At 39.9% G+C, this 23,830-nt stretch overlaps 1 protein-coding gene across 3 annotated transcripts in view; it reads right to left on the bottom strand.

The window, feature by feature from the left end:
- SIM1 (SIM bHLH transcription factor 1) overlaps positions 1–23,830 on the bottom strand; it is a 124,187-nt gene that overhangs the window by 67,018 nt on the left and 33,339 nt on the right. Inside the window, exons 1-7 of one of the 3 annotated variants that reach the window (XM_056566188.1) lie at positions 21,997–22,125; positions 6,319–6,401; positions 5,492–5,581; positions 5,075–5,183; positions 4,889–4,974; positions 4,414–4,613; positions 4,069–4,175 (exon numbers count right to left, since the gene is read on the bottom strand). In XM_056566188.1, the coding sequence (XP_056422163.1) occupies positions 4,069–4,175; positions 4,414–4,613; positions 4,889–4,974; positions 5,075–5,183; positions 5,492–5,536 (547 nt within the window). In that variant the 5' untranslated portion in view covers positions 5,537–5,581; positions 6,319–6,401; positions 21,997–22,125. Of the gene's footprint in view, positions 1–4,068; positions 4,176–4,413; positions 4,614–4,888; positions 4,975–5,074; positions 5,184–5,491; positions 5,582–6,318; positions 6,402–21,996; positions 22,126–23,830 lie in introns of those variants that run through there. The other 2 variants (XM_056566187.1, XM_056566189.1) reach the window with 2 other exon arrangements.

A 23,830-nucleotide genomic window follows, 5' to 3' on the forward strand; every position in this document is an offset into this window, starting at 1 on the left:
CTTTAGGTAGTGGTAACTCTTTTTCACAGTCTTTATGGATATCAGATGACATTGTATATATCAGTGTGGCAGAGGCATCAATACAATTAAATGTATACACCAAAAGTATCACAGAGGCACATGCTGTGTGATAGACTGGGTGCACCTTGATAGACATATTAGACATTTTTCTTTTACTCATGGTTGGCTTACTAGTGTGATTATTTATGTTTTACAGCCATTTATCTCTGTTCATGTGAGTAGGTAATAGTGTATCAACAGTAATTCTTAAGGGGGAAATTAACTTATGAATTTCCTTAATGATGTAAACCGTTCAACGGGGCTGATTCTGCTCAGTGGTTAAAAATATAGTAGCCATATAGAACACCATCCACTATTCATATATTCATAATATATCAAGTCAATGACGTTATGCTCTTGTCTACTACTAGTTACTGAGCAGTGCGTGACTCTGTGGGGTGCCTGTGAATGGAAAAAGACTAGTCTGCTAAGTATAATTGGTAATCCCTCCTTATTCACAGAAAATGTTCCGTCATGCAGTCATTATGAACTGACAAAGATGGAGTTGCTATTGTTATGCAAGTCAGTTCCTTTATGTAAATACTGTAAGTTAAGTTTTTCACTGAAATGATGTGGGTGGTATATTTGTAAAGTTGGTGACTCCCTATAGCCAGGGATGAGTGCCTTGTGTTGATATTTTTTCCTGCACATAGGGGCTTAACACTGTACATAGACAACTATGTACACATATTTGTAACAAACAAAGCTGTTCCTCAAGTGTGAGGGAAGCAGATCTCGGGGACTGAGTTGCTAAAAAATGTATACACAGCATGAAAGCATCCAGAGCTTAGTTCAAATAATTGTATTTCAATTATGCTGGAAATCCATTTAACACGGAGAATTATTACCAAATCAATGTGTTAAATGCTAAAAAGATGGTCTGAATATAATATAATAAAAATAACACTAATATTTTCATATTAGCTAGCCTAAAGGCCATGTAAGGTCTTTCATTTTCCAGAACACCTCAAGCAATAAAAGGGGAAAATAATTTTAATATAGTTTATACTATATAAAACAAGATTCACATATTAGCTAGCCTAAAGGCTATGTAAATTCTTTAAATTCCCAGAACACCTCAAGCAAAAAAAAAGGGGAAAATAATTTTAATATAGTTTATACTATATAATAAAGACATTTAAAAATATTAGCTGTCCAGCGTGTACAACACTGACAAATGAAAAGAAGGTTTTACTTTGACAAGACTTCCTTTTGGCTGCTAAGTACACAAATATTTGCATTACAAAAGCCATAGAAATCCGACTAATCAAAAGAGACAAAGTTGGGCACAATGGAGGTGTGAACTATAGTGTGCAAGGGACTCAACAACACAAGAACAGAATTATTCTAAGCAGACACGCCTGACAGTTACCCTTATGAAGTGTTACTAACTCAGAGTGTAGTGACAAGCCTATGAATGCATTTGGGTACTGACACTTTTCTCAATGTTTTTCTTCTTACTTTGTAGCATTTTGTGCTGATAATATTGATAATTGTATCTGTGATTCAGACAATGATCATACAGCAGCAGATCCTCAATAAGCAGTTTAAAGCTGGTTTGTCTCTTTACAGTCTACTTCACAACACTGACAGTCAGTGGCACATCTGTTAGTACTCAGACCCTCTATAATCCACCAGTGAAAGTTCAGAGATCCTGCAGGGGCCATTGTGCACTGAATATCATTGTGGTTATCACATGGAGAGTTCCTAACATATTCTCATTGTTGATAATGGCCATTTTCTACAGTCTTTATGGCTCAGTAGTAAAACCGGAATCATGCCATATATAGCCAGCCGCCAGCAAATATTTCAATATGAAGTATGCAGTGAATAATCTGCAATATGCTTGGGTTTAGCAGAAATTATACTGTATATATTCATAAGTCGTTTCATATAAAAGTTTATTAATTTGCCCTCATTCAAATCAGCCTATTTAAGGGTATTGTAAATCATTAAAGAAGTAATCATAGACACATAAGTATAAAAAATCATATTTTATAAAATGTTGCAGCTTTAGTTCCATGGCTGTGTACATTTCTATTATATCTCTCCATTCCTAAAATGTAGGGATTTTGCTATTTGGCTGTCTAATTGTACCTTTCCCTGAATAGTCAGGTGAGTGGGAACTTGAAAAGTAGTATGAAGACTCCTGACATAGTATGAGCCTAGCATTCACACGACTTTTTGATTTAAAGTTTAAACCCACCGTACTATTAAGGTTAAGTTCACATCTCCGTTCAAGCTCCATTCACAGAATCCATGGAAATAGCAAATAGCAAGCAGTAGTTTTTATTCTCTGCTCAAATCCTGCTAATAACTGGAAACCAGATGGGATCCAGATAGACTCCATTAAAGTAAATTGGATCTATCGGGACCCATCCATTGGTATCCATTGTAGCTGCTCATGCAGCTCAATATGTTAGTGCCAGAAACTAAGTCTATAGTCAAGATTTGTAGTGGAGCTCAGACACAGATGTAAATATAGCCTAAAGAAAAGAGGGCTGGAAGTCAAACAAATAGTTAAAGAATACCTGTCACCAAGTAATATGTGTTATCTAATGTAATTATAAGACAGTTTGTAATTCAGTCCAATGTAGAGCAGATATTCAGCTCACTCCCCGTTGCCCCATGCGTCTTGGACCGGAACTGACCAATTCCGTACAATCTTAGTAAAACATGCAAGATGGTCCAGCGCAGGTGTGGTGAAATAACTAGGATTTTTATTCAACACATGCAGGTACAAACAAAGTGATGCTTTTTGGCTGCTGGTTCACAGCCTTGGTCATACAAGGCTGTGAACCAGCAGCGAAAATGCGTCACTTTGTTTGTACCTGCATGTGTTGAATAAAAATCCTCTTTATTTCACTGAACCTGCGCTGGGCCATCTTGCATGTTTTACTAAGTTTGTAATTCCCTTTCATTAAAAATTATTAACTTTTATATGTTTAATGAAAATACAGCCACTAGGTGTCTCTGTTCTGTTATCCGGCGCTAATAATACAGTGAGTTTGATCTCCTCCTGGCCTGGCAGGAGACCAAACTCATGAAGTGCCTCGGCACAGCTCTCGCTCACTGCCTGTAAATCAGTGAGGGCGGATGCGGTCCACAAGCAGGCTTCAGTGACGTTGTGCCTGCTGGGGAACACCCACATCCTCCTGCCAGCAGCTCACACTATGTGAGCAAGAAGAAAGGTTAGAAACAGAGTTCTTTAAAGAGCTTCTAAAAAAATTTAAGGGTAGGGGTAGTGTTTGGTGTATTTAGGGAACATAGTGTAAGTTAGTTTAGGATAGTTTGTTTGGTGACAGGTACCCTTTAAATCTCTCTATCTCAGAAATTGTAGGTAGCAACCAGATGAAAAACAGCATCAGAATTAGTTCACCAAAGGCTACAAATTGATATAAAAACTCAATTTTGTATACTGAATGTAGGTCCTTTAAGAACTGTGCGGACCTTAGTCTTTAAGGATATAATTGTATTTGATCCTGCGTTTTTTTTTTCTTTATAACATTTTAGCTCCAACTTGATTTTGAAAGTAAAGACATTAATCTGCTATCTCAAACAAAGATTATTTTATGTTGTGAAATCATGTTTTTAAATATATAGACCTGTCGTTTTGTATGTACCCTACAGTTGGTATAATACTCAGATGTGCTTCCCAGCAGATATAGAAATAATATAGGGGGATCTAACCATAGGAAGTGCTCTTTAAAGAGCACTTCCTATGGTAATATCCCAAAATCATGTTTTTCCCACAGTAGACATTTTTCTACAGTTTCTTCAGAGTCCATGAGTTCTTCAATAAAGAATGTAGTGCAAATGTGAACCCAACCACCCTTGCCTAGACTAACCGAAGCACAGAATCCCCTTTCTTCCAATAGTTAGGAATGTCAAGAGTAGAAAAATCTTTAACATCAAATCAGACTCTTAGTTAAACATAAAATTGTTTTATGACACAAAAATCACACACATAGAATTAGAAGTTGATCAATGAATAAATAAAATCCTTACACAAGTGATGTGCACACCGCAAGTGAAACGTGTCACATCCATGAACATGATGATACAATGTCTTCTCGATGAGATCTTGAGGTTCATATCCTGTTAACTCAGCAACTCTAAAGGAAAGCAAACACTTAATAAGAAGAACATCCCATAGCCACTTCTTGAGTTTTGCATATCTATATTTTATATTTTTGTTTTACTTTGTGTAAAGATAAAAATTATGGACCCCAGAAATCTTTAAACAACAATGATACACTAAAAACCTACAAGAAATAAACATTCCTGACTAGTAAAATATAATAATTTACAACACATATCCTTCCACTAAACACTGGATTATTACAAACCTACCTGGAATCTAGAAATATGAGCTTCATATCGAGACTGGCTCTGAACATAAACATATTGCTATGGAGTTTGATTTCAGTGACTGCACTGGGAGGAAGGGAATGACCAACAGCCACCAAGCCTACATTTTGGTAACAGCCATCAAATGGAGACATGTCCAGGCTATACTGCCTGATCTTGAGATATCCACTGCAATGGATGACCTGTAAAACACAAAAATAAGAAAACCTCATGTTCCCTCCCATTTTAGTTATTACTTCCATTCATTTTTGTTTTATTGTTGAGCTGAGATTCATTTCTAAGAACAAATCAACATCTTTTATAAGGTAACATCAGATAAAGAAGACATGGGACTTTAGATAGATACATAATGGACTCTTCTAACTACTGTACATGTTCAAAGCCTAGTTGTCATTTTTATAAAATCTAAAATTAATCACAAAATCTTGAGGTTTTTCCATTACTGAGTGTCACCTACCTTATACCCCCCACATGTTAGACCTGCATTCCGCTTTGCCAGCACACACTTCATCCGCAGGAAAAAAGAACGCTCAATTTCATATTCTGGAAGACAAGTGAGCTAACATTAGTGATGTATCCCAGTCTGAATGTACAACATGGCTCACAGCCTCGATATACACATATGAAGACAGGGGTAATTTACCCTGGACAAAATGGGAATGATAGGGTTGGTGAGCTGTAAGCACTGCAGTCATCTCATCATGGTCAGCGGGGTGAATGTACTCATAGATGCTATTTCCAGTCAATTCTACCTACAGAAACAGAGGATTTCAGTTTTATCAATGTCATTTAGTACCAAGAAATTGCACAATACATCTAAAAAGGTAAAAATGAGAAAACAAATTGTGTATAAGAAATCCAGTGGAATCAGATATAAAAGGGCAGTGGTTCCGACAAACACAATTGTCTATGTAACTGCATTTCAAGCAGATATGGGAATATTGACACAATACATGTCCACTCCTAATCTATAAATACTATTTGGTGATAAGATTCTCTCATTAACACCTGCAAATGTAAGTAATCGTATAAGTACAAATAGTCACTCGTAATCTCTTACCTGTGATAAGCCCAGATGAACTGAAGCCGTCTCAGAGATATACATGATTTTCCCATCAGGTGCCACCACGAAGATGAAACCATCTAAAGTCTAAGCAAGAAAAAAAAAAATCAGAAAACTTTGACTCCACCAACTGAAGAAAGTTCAGCAATTTAAATATGATTTACATCACGAATGCACCTAGGGGGTCAGATGTCCCTTCACCTCTAGCTTAAACATTTCATTTTTGAATCAAACATGGTCTATAGCAAGAGAGTGCTATATAGGAAATGGGTTTAATCTTCTATTGTTTAACATTTCAGATGCTTATCACCTGTAAACACTGTGAAGATATCTGACTCTCAGCAGGGAAAGTGGCTTTAAGACACTACAATGCAGAAATCGACTTTACAGACTACTCTGCCTCTCACTTCACTAGTATCTGATAAACAGTTTATACAAGTAACAACAGGGGATTAGATATGTATTTTCCTAAACACAACAATCATTCACTCCATTACAATCCTTTTTTTTTTTTCACAGACTTTTTATTCTGTAACAACATGGTAAAATGGAACTCCTGGATTTAAGGAAGAACTCATTATAGACAGAAGCAGAAAATAACACACATATCACCGGATTTTAAATGGCAATAAACTAATAAAACCATGTAAATACCACCTTAGTACAGTAACCTATTGGCAGCACTGTGTTTATTCTATGGAATTGTGAAAGAAGTAAAACACATAAAAGTTTATAAGTTACATGATGTGATCATTAAGTGTTCACTGAAAGGTCTGTACTCTTTAATCATTAATTGGAAGTAGCAGTTTCCCTACATGTTCTACCTGTAAAAGATGAGATCCCAGTTCTCGACCAACATTATCCAAGGAACTAGGTCTGCTGGAATGGCCCCAGGCTTCTCCAAGCCCTGTATGCATAAACAAACAGAAGAATTGGTGAGAAAGCTGGATGTGGACTCCTGGACCAGAGGTCATCTGCTACATTATCTGACTGCAAACAGCAGCTTTTCATTCCGAGCACAATGCATTTCAAATACCCTGGAACACAGACACAAAGCAATGACCAACTGTTGTACAAAGTGTATACATAAATAAAATCCAAAGTTTTAGGTCTTGTAGTGCGTTGCCTCACTATAAGACAAATAACGCTCCATACATAAGCAAGGGGTAAAAAGAAATGTGTGCAAGAACTAACTAACATTAGCTGTTCTTGTAAAATATTCTTCCCCAATTCTCCTAAATATGAAAGTAGGGGATTATTTACACTTACACAATAACAGGTCTCTTTAATAAAATCAAGGTCACATATTAAATACATATGATTAGATTTACAGCAGATTCCGCTACGAAGGTTGCAACTATTGCATGGTTAAGAAATTCAACATATGTACAATAACATGCAGTTTATACCTATACAGTAGTTCGGATTCTTCATTTGATGCAGTAAACATAGAATCCATTTTATTTTTTGTAAATATATTTACTTTGTACTTCTATAGCATACTAATCTATTCTATAAGAAAAGGTTGCTTCTGCATTTGAAAGAACTACACAACTTCATCCAGAAGTGATCTGTACAGAACAATAAGTCTCAGCTTAGTTTTAAGCCCAGTGAACAAATTGAAAACTGTAATATTTCAGGATTATAACAAAATATTGATAGCAACATGAAGAAATTAAAAAAACGTCACCAAAAAGTCTTTAACAATATGGTTAACATAAAAACTTAATTTAAACAAAAGACATATTTCTGATGAGTTTATCATTTGTCAGACCTTTCAGAAAATATGCAGATGTGCATCAACTTAATTTTAATAATAGGAGTAAATAAAAGGTGATAGGATTGTACAGTCAGGAGGTATGTATGATTACCCTTGACAACAATAGACGTAAATGTACATGATGGTGCTGTGGTACTTAATGCACCATGACGTACATTTACGCTCCGCCATGACCGCGAGCACAGGACCGATGCATGTGTCATGCGCGGCAGGTCCCTGCTGCTACCAGCAGCCAGGGACCCGCCGGTAATGGCAGACATCCGTGATTGCTCGGTTGTCCACAATTAACCCCTCTCAGATGCCGTGATCAATACAGATCACGGCATCTGCAGCAGTGCGGTACTTTAACCCCTTAAGGACTGAGCGTTTTTCCGTTTTTGCATTCTCGTTTTTTCCTCCTTACCTTTAAAAAATCATAACTCTTCAAATTTTGCACCTAAAAATCCATATGCTGGCTTATTTTTTGCACCACCAATTCTACTTTGTAATTACATCAGTCATTTTACCCCCAAAATCTATGGCGAAACGGAAAAAAAAATCATTGTGAGACAAAATTGAAGAAAAATTGCCATTTTGTAAATTTTGGGGGCTTCCGTTTCTACACAGTACATTTTTCGGTAAAATTCACACCTTATCTTTATTCTGTAGGTCCATACGGTTAAAATGATACCCTACTTATATAGGTTTGATTTTGTCGTACTTCTGGAAAAAATCCTAACTACATGCAGGAAAATTTATACGTTTAAAATTGTCATCTTCTGACCCCTATAACTTTTTTACTTTTCTGTGTATGGGGCGGTATGAGTGCTCATTTTTTGCTCCATGATCTAAAGTTTTTAGCGGTACAATTTTTGCATTGATAGGACTTATTGATCGCACGCCATTGACCGTGCGGTTTAATTAACTATATATTTTTATAATTCGGACATTTCCGCACGCGGCAATACCACATATGTTTATTTTTATTTTTATTTACACTGTTTGGTTTTTTTTTATGGGAAAGGGGGAGTGATTCAAACTTTATTCACTTATTTTTTCACTTTTTTTTTTTTCAGTGTTATAGCTCCCATAGGGACCTATAACACTGCACACACTGATCTTTTACATTTATCACTGGTTTCTCATAGGAAACCAGTGATCGATGATTCTGCCACTTGACTGCTCATGCCTGGATCTCAGGCACTGAGCAGTCATTCGGCGATCGGACAGCGAGGAGGCAGGTAGGGACCCTCCAGCTGTCGTGTAAGCTATTCGGGATGCCACGATTTCACCGCGGCTATCCCGCACAGCTCCCTGAGCTAACCGGCATACTTTGACTTTAGACGTGGCGATCAATGCTGCACGCTATTAGCCATGGCCCCGCGTTATAGATCGGGAGCGGACTCGTGACGTTCCAGTACGTTATGAGTCCTTAAGGGGTTAATTGAATGATCGGATCGTTCGCTGCGCTGCTGCGGGGATCCAATCATTCATAATGGTGGTTGGAGTTTCCCCCCCCCCCCCCCGAAAAAGCTTAAAAAAATACTTAAACATGTTTGGTAGCTGGATGCGTAAAAGTCTGAACTATCAAAAGATATTGTTAATCATCCCGTACCGTGAATGGCGTAAATGTAACAAAAAAAAATTTAAAGTACAAAATTGCTGCTTTTTTGTCACATTTTATTCCCCAAAAAATATATAAAAAATGTATAAAAAGCAAAACCTGAGCAAAAGGGGTACAGATAAAAATTACAGATTACGGTGCAAAAAATGAGCCCTCAAACAGCCCCATATACGGAAATATTAGTAAGTTATAAGTGGTCAAAATAGGGCAATTTCAAACATACTAATTTTTTTTAAGCAATACATGTTACGCCGAGCGCTCCGGGTTCCCGCTCCTCCCCGGAGCGCTCGCTTCACCTCCTCCGCTGCAGCGCTCCGGTCACGTCCTCTGACCCGGGGCGCTGCGATCCTGCTGCTAGCCGGGATGCGATTCGCGATGCGGGTAGCGCCCGCTCGCGATGCGCACCCCGGCTCCCCTACCTGACTCGCTCCCCGTCTGTTCTGTCCCGGCGCGCGCGGCCCCGCTCCCTAGGGCGCGCGCGCGCCGGGTCTCTGCGATTTAAAGGGCCACTGCGCCGCTGATTGGCGCAGTGGTTCCAATTAGGGTTATCACCTGTGCACTCCCTATATTACCTCACTTCCCTTGCACTCCCTTGCCGGATCTTGTTGCCTTAGTGCCAGTGAAAGCGTTCCTTGTGTGTCCCTTGCCAGTGTTTCCAGACCTTCTGCCGTTGCCCCTGACTACGATCCTTGCTGCCTGCCCCGACCTTCTGCTACGTCCGACCTTGCTTCTGCCTACTCCCTTGTACCGCGCCTATCTTCAGCAGCCAGAGAGGTGAGCCGTTGCTAGTGGATACGACCTGGTCACTACCGCCGCAGCAAGACCATCCCGCTTTGCGGCGGGCTCTGGTGAAAACCAGTAGTGGCTTAGAACCGGTCCACTAGCACGGTCCACGCCAATCCCTCTCTGGCACAGAGGGTCCACTACCTGCCAGCCGGCATCGTGACAGTAGATCCGGCCATGGATCCCGCTGAAGTTCCTCTGCCAGTTGTCGCTGACCTCACCACGGTGGTCGCCCAGCAGTCACAACAGATTGCGCAACAAGGCCAACAGCTGTCTCAACTGACCGTTATGCTACAACAGTTGCTACCACAGCTTCAGCAGTCATCTCCTCCGCCAGCTCCTGCACCTCCTCCGCAGCGAGTGGCCGCTCCTGGGATACGCTTATCCTTGCCGGATAAATTTGATGGGGACTCTAAGTTTTGCCGTGGCTTCCTTTCCCAATGTTCCCTGCATCTGGAGATGATGTCGGACCTGTTTCCCACTGAAAGGTCTAAGGTGGCTTTCGTAGTCAGTCTTCTGTCCGGAAAAGCCCTGTCATGGGCCACACCGCTCTGGGACCGCAATGACCCCGTCACTGCCTCTGTACACTCCTTCTTCTCGGAAATCCGAAGTGTCTTTGAGGAACCTGCCCGAGCCTCTTCTGCTGAGACTGCCCTGTTGAACCTGGTCCAGGGTAATTCTTCCGTTGGCGAGTATGCCGTACAATTCCGTACACTTGCTTCAGAATTGTCCTGGAATAATGAGGCCCTCTGCGCGACCTTCAAAAAAGGCCTATCCAGCAACATTAAAGATGTTCTGGCCGCACGAGAAATTCCTGCTAATCTACATGAACTTATTCACCTAGCCACTCGCATTGACATGCGTTTTTCTGAAAGGCGTCAGGAACTCCGCCAAGATATGGACTCTGTTCGCACGAGGCGTTTCGTCTCCTCGGCTCCTCTCTCCTCTGGTCCCCTGCAATCTGTTCCTGTGCCTCCCGCCGTGGAGGCTATGCAGGTCGACCGGTCTCGCCTGACACCTCAAGAGAGGACACGACGCCGTATGGAGAACCTCTGCCTGTACTGTGCTAGTACCGAACACTTCCTGAGGGATTGTCCTATCCGTCCTCCCCGCCTGGAAAGACGTACGCTGACTCCGCACAAAGGTGAGACAGTCCTTGATGTCTACTCTGCTTCTCCACGTCTTACTGTGCCTGTGCGGATGTCTGCCTCTGCCTTCTCCTTCTCTACAGTGGCCTTCTTGGACTCTGGTTCTGCAGGAAATTTTATTTTGGCCTCTCTCGTCAACAGGTTCAGCATCCCAGTGACCAGTCTCGCCAGACCCCTCTACATCAATTGTGTAAATAATGAAAGATTGGACTGTACCATACGTTTCCGCACGGAGCCCCTTCTTATGAGCATCGGATCTCATCATGAGAGGATTGAACTTTTGGTCCTCCCCAATTGCACCTCGGAGATTCTCCTTGGACTTCCCTGGCTTCAACTTCATTCCCCAACCCTGGATTGGTCCACTGGGGAGATCAAGAGTTGGGGGTCCTCTTGTTCCAAGAACTGTCTAAAACCGGTTCCCAGTAACCCTTGCCGTAACTCTGTGGTTCCTCCAGTAACCGGTCTCCCTAAGGCCTATATGGACTTCGCGGATGTTTTCTGCAAAAAACAAGCTGAGACTCTACCTCCTCACAGGCCTTATGATTGCCCTATCGACCTCCTCCCGGGTACTACTCCACCCCGGGGCAGAATTTATCCTCTCTCTGCCCCAGAGACTCTTGCCATGTCCGAATACGTCCAGGAGAATCTAAAAAAGGGCTTTATCCGTAAATCCTCCTCTCCTGCCGGGGCCGGATTTTTCTTTGTCTCCAAAAAAGATGGCTCCCTACGTCCTTGCATTGACTACCGCGGTCTTAATAAAATCACGGTTAAGAACCGCTACCCCTTACCCCTCATCTCTGAACTCTTTGATCGCCTCCAAGGTGCCCACATCTTCACTAAATTGGACTTAAGAGGCGCCTATAACCTCATCCGCATCAGAGAGGGGGACGAGTGGAAAACGGCATTTAACACCAGAGATGGACACTTTGAGTATCTGGTCATGCCCTTTGGACTGTGCAATGCCCCTGCCGTCTTCCAAGACTTTGTCAATGAAATTTTTCGTGATCTATTATACTCCTGTGTTGTGGTATATCTGGACGATATCCTAATTTTTTCTGCCAATCTAGAAGAACACCGCCAGCATGTCCGTATGGTTCTTCAGAGACTTCGTGACAACCAACTCTATGCCAAAATTGAGAAATGTCTGTTTGAATGCCAATCTCTTCCTTTTCTAGGATATTTGGTCTCTGGCCAGGGACTACAGATGGATCCAGACAAACTCTCTGCCGTCTTAAATTGGCCACGCCCCTCCGGACTCCGTGCTATCCAACGCTTTTTGGGGTTCGCCAATTATTACAGGCAATTCATTCCACATTTTTCTACCATTGTGGCTCCTATCGTGGCCTTAACCAAAAAAAATGCTGATCCCAAGTCCTGGCCTCCTCAAGCAGAAGACTCCTTTAAACAACTCAAGTCTGCCTTTTCTTCGGCTCCCGTGCTCTCCAGACCTGACCCTTCCAAACCCTTCCTATTGGAGGTTGATGCCTCCTCAGTAGGAGCTGGAGCTGTTCTTCTACAAAAAAATCCTTCCGGGCATGCTGTCACTTGTGGTTTTTTCTCTAGGACCTTCTCTCCAGCGGAGAGGAACTACTCCATCGGGGATCGAGAGCTTCTAGCCATTAAATTAGCACTTGAGGAATGGAGGCATCTGCTGGAGGGATCAAGATTTCCTGTTATTATCTACACCGACCACAAGAACCTCTCCTACCTCCAGTCGGCCCAACGGCTGAATCCTCGCCAGGCCCGGTGGTCTCTGTTCTTTGCCCGATTTAATTTTGAGATTCACTTTCGTCCTGCCGATAAGAACATTAGAGCCGATGCTCTCTCTCGTTCCTCGGATGCCTCAGAAGTTGATCTCCCTCCGCAACACATCATTCCACCTGACTGCCTGATCTCCACTTCTCCTGCCTCCATCAGGCAGACTCCTCCAGGAAAGACCTTTGTTTCTCCACGCCAACGCCTCGGAATTCTCAAATGGGGTCACTCCTCCCATCTCGCAGGTCATGCGGGCATCAAGAAATCTGTGCAACTCATCTCCCGCTTCTATTGGTGGCCGACTCTGGAGACGGATGTTGTGGACTTTGTGCGAGCCTGCACTATCTGTGCCCGGGATAAGACTCCTCGCCAGAAGCCCGCTGGTTTTCTTCATCCTCTGCCTGTCCCCGAACAGCCTTGGTCACTGATTGGTATGGATTTTATTACTGATTTACCCCCTTCCCGTGGCAACACTGTTATTTGGGTGGTCGTTGATCGATTCTCCAAAATGGCACATTTCATTCCTCTTCCTGGTCTTCCTTCTGCGCCTCAGTTGGCTAAACAATTTTTTGTACACATTTTTCGTCTTCACGGGTTGCCTACGCAGATTGTCTCGGATAGAGGGGTCCAATTCGTGTCTAAATTCTGGAGAGCTCTCTGTAAACAACTCAAGATTAAATTAAATTTTTCCTCTGCATATCATCCCCAGTCCAATGGACAAGTAGAAAGAATTAACCAGATCCTGGGTGATTATTTGCGACATTTTGTTTCCTCCCGCCAGGATGACTGGGCAGATCTCCTTCCATGGGCCGAATTCTCGTATAACTTCAGGGTCTCTGAATCTTCCTCCAAATCCCCATTTTTCGTAGTGTACGGCCGTCATCCTCTTCCCCCCCTCCCTACCCCCTTGCCCTCTGGTCTGCCCGCTGTGGATGAAATTTCTCGTGACCTTTCCATTATATGGAGAGAGACCCAAAATTCTCTCTTACAGGCTTCTTCACGCATGAAGAGGTTCGCGGATAAGAAAAGAAGAGCTCCCCCCGTTTTTTCCCCTGGAGACAAGGTATGGCTCTCCGCTAAATATGTCCGCTTCCGTGTCCCTAGCTACAAGTTGGGACCACGCTATCTTGGTCCTTTCAAAATTTTGTGTCAAATTAATCCTGTCTCTTATAAACTTCTTCTTCCTCCTTCTCTTCGTATCCCTAATGCCTTTCACGTCTCTCTTCTCAAACCACTCATCCTCAACCGTTTTTCTCCCAAATCTGTTCCTCCCACTCCTGTTTCCGGCTCCTCGGACGTCTTCTCGGTCAAGGAGATTCTGGCTGCCAAAAAGGTCAGAGGGAAAAATTTTTTTTTAGTAGACTGGGAGGGTTGTGGTCCTGAAGAGAGATCCTGGGAACCTGAGGACAACATACTTGACAAAAGTCTGCTCCTCAGGTTCTCAGGCTCCAAGAAGAGGGGGAGACCCAAGGGGGGGGGTACTGTTACGCCGAGCGCTCCGGGTTCCCGCTCCTCCCCGGAGCGCTCGCTTCACCTCCTCCGCTGCAGCGCTCCGGTCACGTCCTCTGACCCGGGGCGCTGCGATCCTGCTGCTAGCCGGGATGCGATTCGCGATGCGGGTAGCGCCCGCTCGCGATGCGCACCCCGGCTCCCCTACCTGACTCGCTCCCCGTCTGTTCTGTCCCGGCGCGCGCGGCCCCGCTCCCTAGGGCGCGCGCGCGCCGGGTCTCTGCGATTTAAAGGGCCACTGCGCCGCTGATTGGCGCAGTGGTTCCAATTAGGGTTATCACCTGTGCACTCCCTATATTACCTCACTTCCCTTGCACTCCCTTGCCGGATCTTGTTGCCTTAGTGCCAGTGAAAGCGTTCCTTGTGTGTCCCTTGCCAGTGTTTCCAGACCTTCTGCCGTTGCCCCTGACTACGATCCTTGCTGCCTGCCCCGACCTTCTGCTACGTCCGACCTTGCTTCTGCCTACTCCCTTGTACCGCGCCTATCTTCAGCAGCCAGAGAGGTGAGCCGTTGCTAGTGGATACGACCTGGTCACTACCGCCGCAGCAAGACCATCCCGCTTTGCGGCGGGCTCTGGTGAAAACCAGTAGTGGCTTAGAACCGGTCCACTAGCACGGTCCACGCCAATCCCTCTCTGGCACAGAGGGTCCACTACCTGCCAGCCGGCATCGTGACAATACAATTATAGAAAAGCATATATCATAGGTCTAATTTTAATCGTATTGACCCACAGAATAATGAAAGCATGTCATTTTTACCATAAAGTGTACATCGTGAAAACAAAACCTTCCAAAATTTGCAAAAATTGTGGTTTTCTTTTCAATTTTCCGACATAAATAATATTTTTTGGGTTGTGATGTACATTGTTTGGTAAAATAAGTGATGTCATTACAAAGTAAAATTGGTGACACAAAAATCAAGCCCTCATATAGGTCTGTGGATGGAAATGTTAAAGAGTTATGATTTTTAGAAGGCGAGGAGGGAAAAATGAAAATGCAAAAATAAAATTGGCCTGGTCCTTAAAGGGGTACTCCACCCCTAGACATCTTATCCCCTATCCAAAGGATAGGGGATAAGATGTCTGATCGCGGGGGGTCCCGCCGGTGGGGACCCCAGCAATATAGCATGCGGCACCCACGGAATGCGGTCCGGAAGCGCTGGAGGGTCTGGATCGCGAACACGGGAACGGAAGTTCGTGATGTCATGACTCCGCCCCCATGGAACGTCACGCCCCATCCCCTCAATGCAAATCTATGGGAGGGGGCGAGGACTGATTTTTAAGTTTCAAATGCTATTAGTTTGTGACTTGCTGCATATATATATATATATATATATATATATATATATATATATTCATATAAAACTAACAATACAGAACCATGTCAAACTATTTCTAATCTGCCTAGACCAATGTGTGGAACTGAGGACATAGATGAAGACCTTATGATAGCCATAAAACTTGTCATTTGTAAGTGGATCATTAATAATAACTATAAATGCAGTGATGTAAATAAATCTTACTTTAGTACAGTGGTCCCTCAAGTTACAATATCAATCAGTTCCAGGGTGACCATTGTACGTTGAAACCATTGCATGTTGAGACCATAACTCTATGGAAACCTGGTAAGTGGTTTTGAAGCCATCAAAAATGTCACCCAAAAATAGGAAAAAATGAGGATTAAACAAAAATAAGTAGATAACTAATATAGATAAAGCAAATCCTTACATTAAAAAGTAAGAAAGAGCTGCTGGGAGCTGTAAATCACTGTCTATGTAGAGGACAGGAGCTTCTTCAGGGTCCTATACAGTACACACAGTGTCCCAAAAAAAAGTAAAATGAGCTACCTCGACCTGGAGCAGCTATCCCTGGCACAACTAAAGAGTAGTACAGAACATGTACTGTACTGTAGGGGGCACTTTAACACAGCCAGTCAGTGCATGCACTTTAGGAATACAGGGGTTTTACCAGTAAAATGACCAGTCAGATCTTCCAGGCATTGACACGTTTCACAGATCCAGAAAAGACCATTGGATGTTGAAAATATTATATGTTGAGGCCATTGTAAGTTGAGGGAATACTGCACTGTTTTATCATATAGTGCCTTCTATACATAGAGGAAAGCTGAAATGTGACTTAATGACCCCGTTTGGAGAATTAGGTTAGGGAAAACATTTGCCATTGATTACAATGAAAAATCTAAAAGGGTTATGATCACTTTTTTATTACAGGACCAAACCCAACAAAACGAGGGCAAATAACACAATAGTACTACTGCTCTAAATGTTTGCCATTGAGCAACTACGCAGAGGAAAACTTGACCAGTTGCCCATAGCAACTAATCAGATAGCTTGTTTCCTTTTTCAGAGGCCTTTTTATAAATGAAAGAAGAAATCTAATGGATTGCTATGGGCAACTGGTCAACTTTTCCTCTGCACAGGTTTTGATAAATCAACCCCTATGAGTTAATTTCATAAAAATGTATGCAAATTTCTGGTGTACATATTAGTAAATAAGTTGGGTTATAGCAGGCCATGTTTCTGCCTGCTAAGCCATACCCACATTTTCAAAAAGAGGTCAGAGCAAAATAGAACCAACAAAAAGAGATAAAAAAAGGCTTGCACCAATATTGCTAATCTTGTGCACCACAAAACTGTTGTATAAGATTTGATGCATTAAACCAAAGAGTATCAAATCTATGAAATGAAAGAATTGAAATATAAAAACTTGAGTAAGTTCTATCACATTTAAGTACTGTAAAATAATGATATGCCAAGAGTTACATGATATACACATTTACATTGGAAAATGCACAGAAATTCCAATGTGTGAGCAAGCACCCTCAGGGGTAGCTCTTGAGTAAGGAGTCTATTAAATGGGGCAATTATCGGCCAGACCCCCCCCACCCCACCCTAACCCAAAAGATCATTGCTTGTCGGATAATCCAGCAATTGTTTTCCAAGCCCAGCCGCATGACTGATCAGCACTCATTTATAGACATGATCGGGCTTTCTATAAGGACCCTAATTCGGTGCAGGTTTTCAATCTCCAAATAAATATTCCATAGATAAGATGTTGGAGGGTTGCCTACATTTTATTTACGGTATATAATAACTTAGCTTTTAATACATAACATTATAGTATAACAACTATTAATGTTTGATCCAATAATGTTGCTGATGAGTACCTTCACAAACATTAAAAACATTAAATGAAAAGCAGACTGGTAAATCTTTATCTCTATACAAAACCTTACTGCAAGGAAATACCTATTTATAAAAGTGGACATTTAAACCTGAATCCTATGAGTGCTCAATGATGTTAAAAACACAAAAATAATGAAGTACATTTACTAATTTGCACCAAATTTTCTTAATTTACACCAAAGAATTGTCAAACCTACCTTGCACTACATTTTTATATGTTGTAGACATATTTTAGTCAAGGTCAAGGTGTAGAAGCAGAGGACGCAGGGTCAAACTAGCCCATCAGAGTACTAGAGGATCCTTTGGAGATCCCAAGCTGTTATGCATTAATGTTCCCCTAATATGGAGCTTCAAGGAGCTAGCAGAAGACAAACTTATTTGGAGCTTAACAATCTCTGGAAATCCTACTAAACATGGGCGTACAATTATTAATTTAAGGCGGACATAAAAAAGTTAGATGGGCCCACACAATCATTTCCTCTGATGGGCCCAAGAAATTCAGTTTGACACTGAAATGGGGTGTTGCTTGAAATGGACCTCTGTGAGTGGCAAAATTGCTCCAATATTTTATGCACAAGAAGTTAAACAGCGGTGTCAAAAGATGCACAAAAAATGAGCCATAGGTAAATGAGCCAAAATAAATCTTGTGCATCAAACTGCCTGGTCTAGATTTTGTTCGGACTAAATATTAGATAGGGTTAGTAAATCTGCCCTAAAGTGTTTATAATAATAAAATTAATTAATGAGTGTTTCCAAATGGACAAACATGGAGACACATACAAAAGTGCACTAAAGGACTTTTTAATGGGGTTTGAAGGTTTGTAATATTAACACTACAACACATTGATGTTATAGTGATTTCCATGGTAATGCTTCTTAAATTAAAGTTGGAATAAAAGGTATCGTTTTTAAAATTAATTAATTATTTGGAACATGATCTTTATACCACACAATAATAGTTAATATATGTAATTGGTACCAGTCATTAGCAACGGTTATATTTGTTGATCAACACTTTTATCATTGCTCCACAAGAATGTTTGTAAATAATATTTGTAATTATGATCATAATTATTATCATCATGATTCAACCACATCAAAATAATAGTTTCCAGGCTACACTATTACTCTTATTTTCCAATATTATGTTAAATGGGCACTCTCATGAAAACAAATTTTTGCTATTGCACTCCTTATGGTAAATAAAAAATCTTTCTATTATACTTTGTTTTAAAAAAATGAAGTTTTCTATGTTTTAATTGTGTTTAAAAAAGCTGCCACTAGGTGTCTCTCTACTTGTCCAAAGCACATTTTCCCCCATCTTTTGCAGTGACTTTGGACTCCTGCAGTCCAAAAGCAGGAAATGCAGGGGGGGTGCGGTGCAGCCTTAGCCAATCAGAGCTCCTCTCACACACTGAATTGCTATGGGCTGTGTGTAGCAGAGTGAGGGAGGAAATTCTCCCTTGTATGGCTTTAGATGACGTCACAGCCTGCTGAGCAATGCCCTTTCCTTAAAAATAAAGGCGGGGGTGGTTTATCATGATGGGGGCAGTGATCTGGGAGGATTATAAAAATTTAACAAGATTATGAGAGCTACTCTTTAATGTATAAAAAAAGATGCAAATTATAACTGCAAATTTTATTTTAGTAAATTTAAATCCGCATTAAAGTAGATGGCTTAAACATTGAAATGTGAAGAAGAATAATATGAATAAGGAGAAGGTTGGGTTTACACACAGCATTTTGGTCAGTATTTTTAGGCAAAACCAGGAATGGGTTTAAAACACAGAAAAGGTTACAAATCTTTCAATTATAGTTTTTCTCGGTGTCAGTTCCACTCCTGGTTTTGACTAAAACACTATCCCAAATACTGTGTGTAAGCATGTCTCTAAATAATTGGAAGCACAGCATGTCCTCGCTTCATTCACAATTTATATATACTTCTAGCCAAGACAGAAACTTAAGCAGTTTTCTAAAAACTTGAACATCTACTAATTCTGTCAGCTTGAATGGATTATTAAGTTATTATGTTATGCGCACAATTATTTAATAAATATAAATAAAAATATAATAAATATATCATAATATTAGGTCAAAGAAGCATGTGATAAATGTAACAAGGCTAATAAAACTATACAAGTTTAATGTTCTTATAATGTAGTGGAATGATTCCTGTACAACATTCCATGCTTAATATAACCTTTTCATTTACAACTGATACATTTTTCTAATAATACAAAGAAATACAGTTATTACCTATTGTCTGGCTATCATTAATGAAGTGGTTAAAGTGTATTATAAAATCAAGTTTAAAACTAAGCAGTTTAAGCATTTGAAGTAAATTGCATGTATTACGTTTTCATGGCCTGTAAAGAGGGAAGGGATTTCCATGTAAAAAAAAAAGTTTTATTGTAAATATGTGTTGCTAAAATTTTTACACTAGTTAATAGTGTTGAGCGGCATAGGCCATATTCGAATTCGCGAATATATGGACGAATATTCGTCATATATTCGCTAAATTCGCATATTCGTAATATTCTCGTTTTATTTTCGCATTTGTGAAAATTTGCGTATGCAAAAATTAGCACATACAAAAATTAGCATAAGCGAACATGCGCATATGCGAAAATTAGTATTAGAGCCTTCTTTACACCACAAAAGCTGGAAGCAGAGAGGGGTGATTATTGTGATGTGTACTGTGAAAAAAATATATATATATTTGTAATTACGAATATATAGTGCAATATTCACGAATATTCGCAAATTCGCAAATATTCGCAAATTCGCAAATATTCGATATTCGCGAATAAAAATCGCATTGCAAATATTCGCGAGCAACACTACTAGTTAAAAAAAGCAATTATTTGATGCTTTGTTATTTAATATTGAAAAGGGATTTAAAAGAAAAATAAATTAAAACACAAATGATTGCTTATTGTACAAGATTGAAGAATTTCCAATAACATTTTATATTATATTATTTTTTGTATTAATGATATGTATTATGATTCTTTCAGTTTAATGTCATTAGTATATCTTTATGTAATTTATCCAAACATGAGAATATGAGAAAAGATTACATTAATAATTCCTATTAAGTTAAAAAGATTATTTCCAACCAAACACCTGGAGTGAATAGTGAATACTTCTATATTTTTCACACAGTATTATGTTTGAAGGATATTACTTTTCCAGCTCCAACTCTTCTTCTTTACCCACGCATTTTATGTTTTACAATGTTCATTTCTTTTCACACATCTTTTCATAAACAGTAGGTAGAGGAAAAGCTGATCACATTTCAACTTGGATTTCAGTCAGTTATCATTTATCTCTCTTCATTCACACAATCTCTATTAGTTAAATATAAATAGAATACACGTGTTTTATAAGAAAAAAAATAAGCTAAATAGTAAGCATGTCCTCACAGAAATTTTTTGCCTAATTACAAAAAAATTCAGTAATAAGAGCGACATATATATATCTGATGTGGTACAAACCAGGTTTTTCAAACAACCAAAGTATCAGATATCTGAAACAGTTCCTTAGCATGTCAATAAATAGTTTGATCAGATGCCTTTCACACAGAAAAATGTCAAAAACGAAAAATAAAGTGATTGCAGACTGAAGGTTAGATGAATTTGGCCGAGCATCATTTTGTAGTATCCTATCTTTATTTAATTTGGCAGAAAACCGTTTGTAATTCATCCCCTCATGTGACAGGATAGAAGGCACATTTTGTCATTTCACATTGGTAAACTATTAGAGTACCTTAACACTTTAAGGACTCAAAAGGTTGTGGGTCTGTGGAAGATTGTCACAAAAATATGTGGAAGCATGTTTTCTAGACAGCCCATATTTTGAATACACTGAATCTTACAGGTTCTTATATCCATGCTGCCTGCAAAGTTTATCATATACAGTGCCACCCGTTTCGGCACTGTATATAGCCTCCGGATGTCTTATTTATTTATTTAGTTATTTATTTATCTTACTTATGCAGAGCTATTGTAGTTGGTAGGTTGTATACACTGTAACACAGTGGTACCAGTCTTTTCTAACATTTTATTTTTATAATAACATGTAAATAAAAAATTTTTGCAATCAACATTGATTCAACATTGAATTAACAACAATGAACATGTTTGGATCTTCTAATCCCCATTCAACCACCCACCCAAAAAGTGTCATATTTAAGTGGTAGGCTGCTGTATCCCTATATAATAGTCCCTATAACAACAACAACTGACGTGTCTCCATAACAGCATCACCTATCATGTCCCCATAACAGCTTTAGCTACTAGAAAAAAAAAAACTAACAAATAGAATCTAAGACATGGTTGGGTGGGGGGAACTAAATCATTTATGTAAAATTTAGAAAAATGGTGCAGCACATTTCTTAAGTTTGAAAATATAGTAAAAATTGACACATTCTTATAGGGGGAGATTTATCAAAACCTGTGCAGAGGAAGAGTGGGGCAGTTGCCCATAGCAACCAATCAGATTGCTTCTTTTATTTTCCACAGGCCTCTAAAGAGGCCTGTGGAAAATGAAAGAAGCAATCTGATTGGTTGCTATGGGCAACTGCACCACTCTTCCTCTGCACAGGTTTTGATAAATCTCCCCCATAGTGAGATATAGTTTCACATTTTTTGCTTTAAAGGCTGTCAGCAGTTTTTACCCCATGGCTGACTGTACTAAATAGGGAAGCTATATACATACTAAGTTGAATGGATATGCTACTTGCATGACCATGGAACGCATGTTTTCATCTTCCTCACACTGCAATTGTAAGAGTGAAGGGTGGTCCCTTCTTGTGCAGATTTTCAAGCTCTCTTCACTGAATATACTCCACATCCTCCCCTCTGTTCTGTGTGATGGCTCTATCATCCATCCAGAAGACCATTAGAGCCATCTGACATGTCTAATGCTGAGGTGCAACACATTTATTAAGAGCAAAACCCACATTAAAGGGGTACCCCCCCCTGGAAAACATTTTTTTTTTTCAACTGGTGCCAGAAAGGTAAACAGATTTCTAAATTACTTATATTAAAAAAAATCTTAATCCTTCCTCCTTCCACCTTATCAGCTGCTGTATGTTCCAGAGGAAGTACTTTTCTTTTTTAATTTCCTTTCTGTCTGACCACAGTGCTCTCTGCTGACACCTCTGTCCATTTTAGGAACTGTTCAGAGCAGGAGAAATCCCCATAGCAAACCTCTCCTGCTCTGGACAGTTCCTGACATGGACAGTGGTGTCAACAGAGAGAACTGTGGTCAGACAGAAAGGAAATTCAAAAAGAAAAGAACTTCCTGTAGATCATAGAGCAGCTGATAAGTAAGATTTTTAAATAGAAGTAATTTACAAATCTGTTAAACTTTCTGGCACCAGTTGATTTTAAAAAATGTTTTCCAGGGGAGTACCCCTTCAATATCATGCACAATGTAAAGCAGAAAATATCCAAGAAACCCGCAAATAATTATAAAACTTTCACAAACTTAAATTGAATATATTTTATTGTTTACCCTAATAAACCCCCAACAGTATCCCATAAAACAAATGAAACACAAAAAAGACGAGTTAAAACAATGGGGTGGGCACAAGAAATGTCCTAATATAGAAACTCAATTTCAAGGTAAAGAAGAATAAATTGCATAAATGTCAGTAAATAGATGGTGAAATAAATAAATCCATGTATATTGCACCACAAAAAATAAATACAATAATACATATTAATGTACAATAGAAAGGCTGTATGTATAATAAACATCAATACAAATATAAAGCTAGTGCTGGGTATAAGTGCACATAATAAAATAAATCCTATTGCACTGTACCCACAACAATAAATGTAAATTGTAGGTGTATAACAAGGTCAACTGAATGTCAGGTCTATAACATGTAATACACTGAGGAAGAATATTACACTCTTTTAGATCAACTTGATCACCATGGTGTTTACCTTGTGTTTCCCCACCTCACCCTCCGATGTGTATTGCTCTGCTTCCTCTAGGATGCTAGATTATAGTTTTTAGTGCTGATAAACTGTATCCAGATGTTTACCTCTCAATCTAAATATTATTATTAATAATTCTTATGAAATACATTCATCAGAAGTCATCAGGGAATAATACATTGCACACAGTATATTTTGGTATTGTATGCTTGTAGTCATGAAAAACCTTGTCTCTACACATTTTTAAGATATCTCTAGAAAATTTTAATAATAATATTTGTCTTAGGCTTGAGGAGGCTTAAGGTGAGAGGGACTGATGTCCGAAATTTGCTTTCATTTATTGGTTTCAGTACTTTATTTTCAAAAAAAAAATTTGGGGGGGGGGAGGGGGTGGTTCTCAGCTGCTGGACCCTTCACCAGTGTGACCTATTACATGTGATACATTTCTTTCTGGAAAACCCCTTTTAGTGTTCTGTAGTTCTTAATTTCCAAACTGGCATGATGAGCATTAATGGCCTACTATACAAGTTTCTGGTTACCTTATTCCTGCACTAATAATATAAGTCATGCATGAAGAATATTCCAACTCCAAATTGAATGCC

Source organism: Hyla sarda, chromosome 3, assembly GCF_029499605.1.
Source record: "Hyla sarda isolate aHylSar1 chromosome 3, aHylSar1.hap1, whole genome shotgun sequence".
Taxonomy (NCBI): Eukaryota; Metazoa; Chordata; class Amphibia; order Anura; family Hylidae; genus Hyla; species Hyla sarda.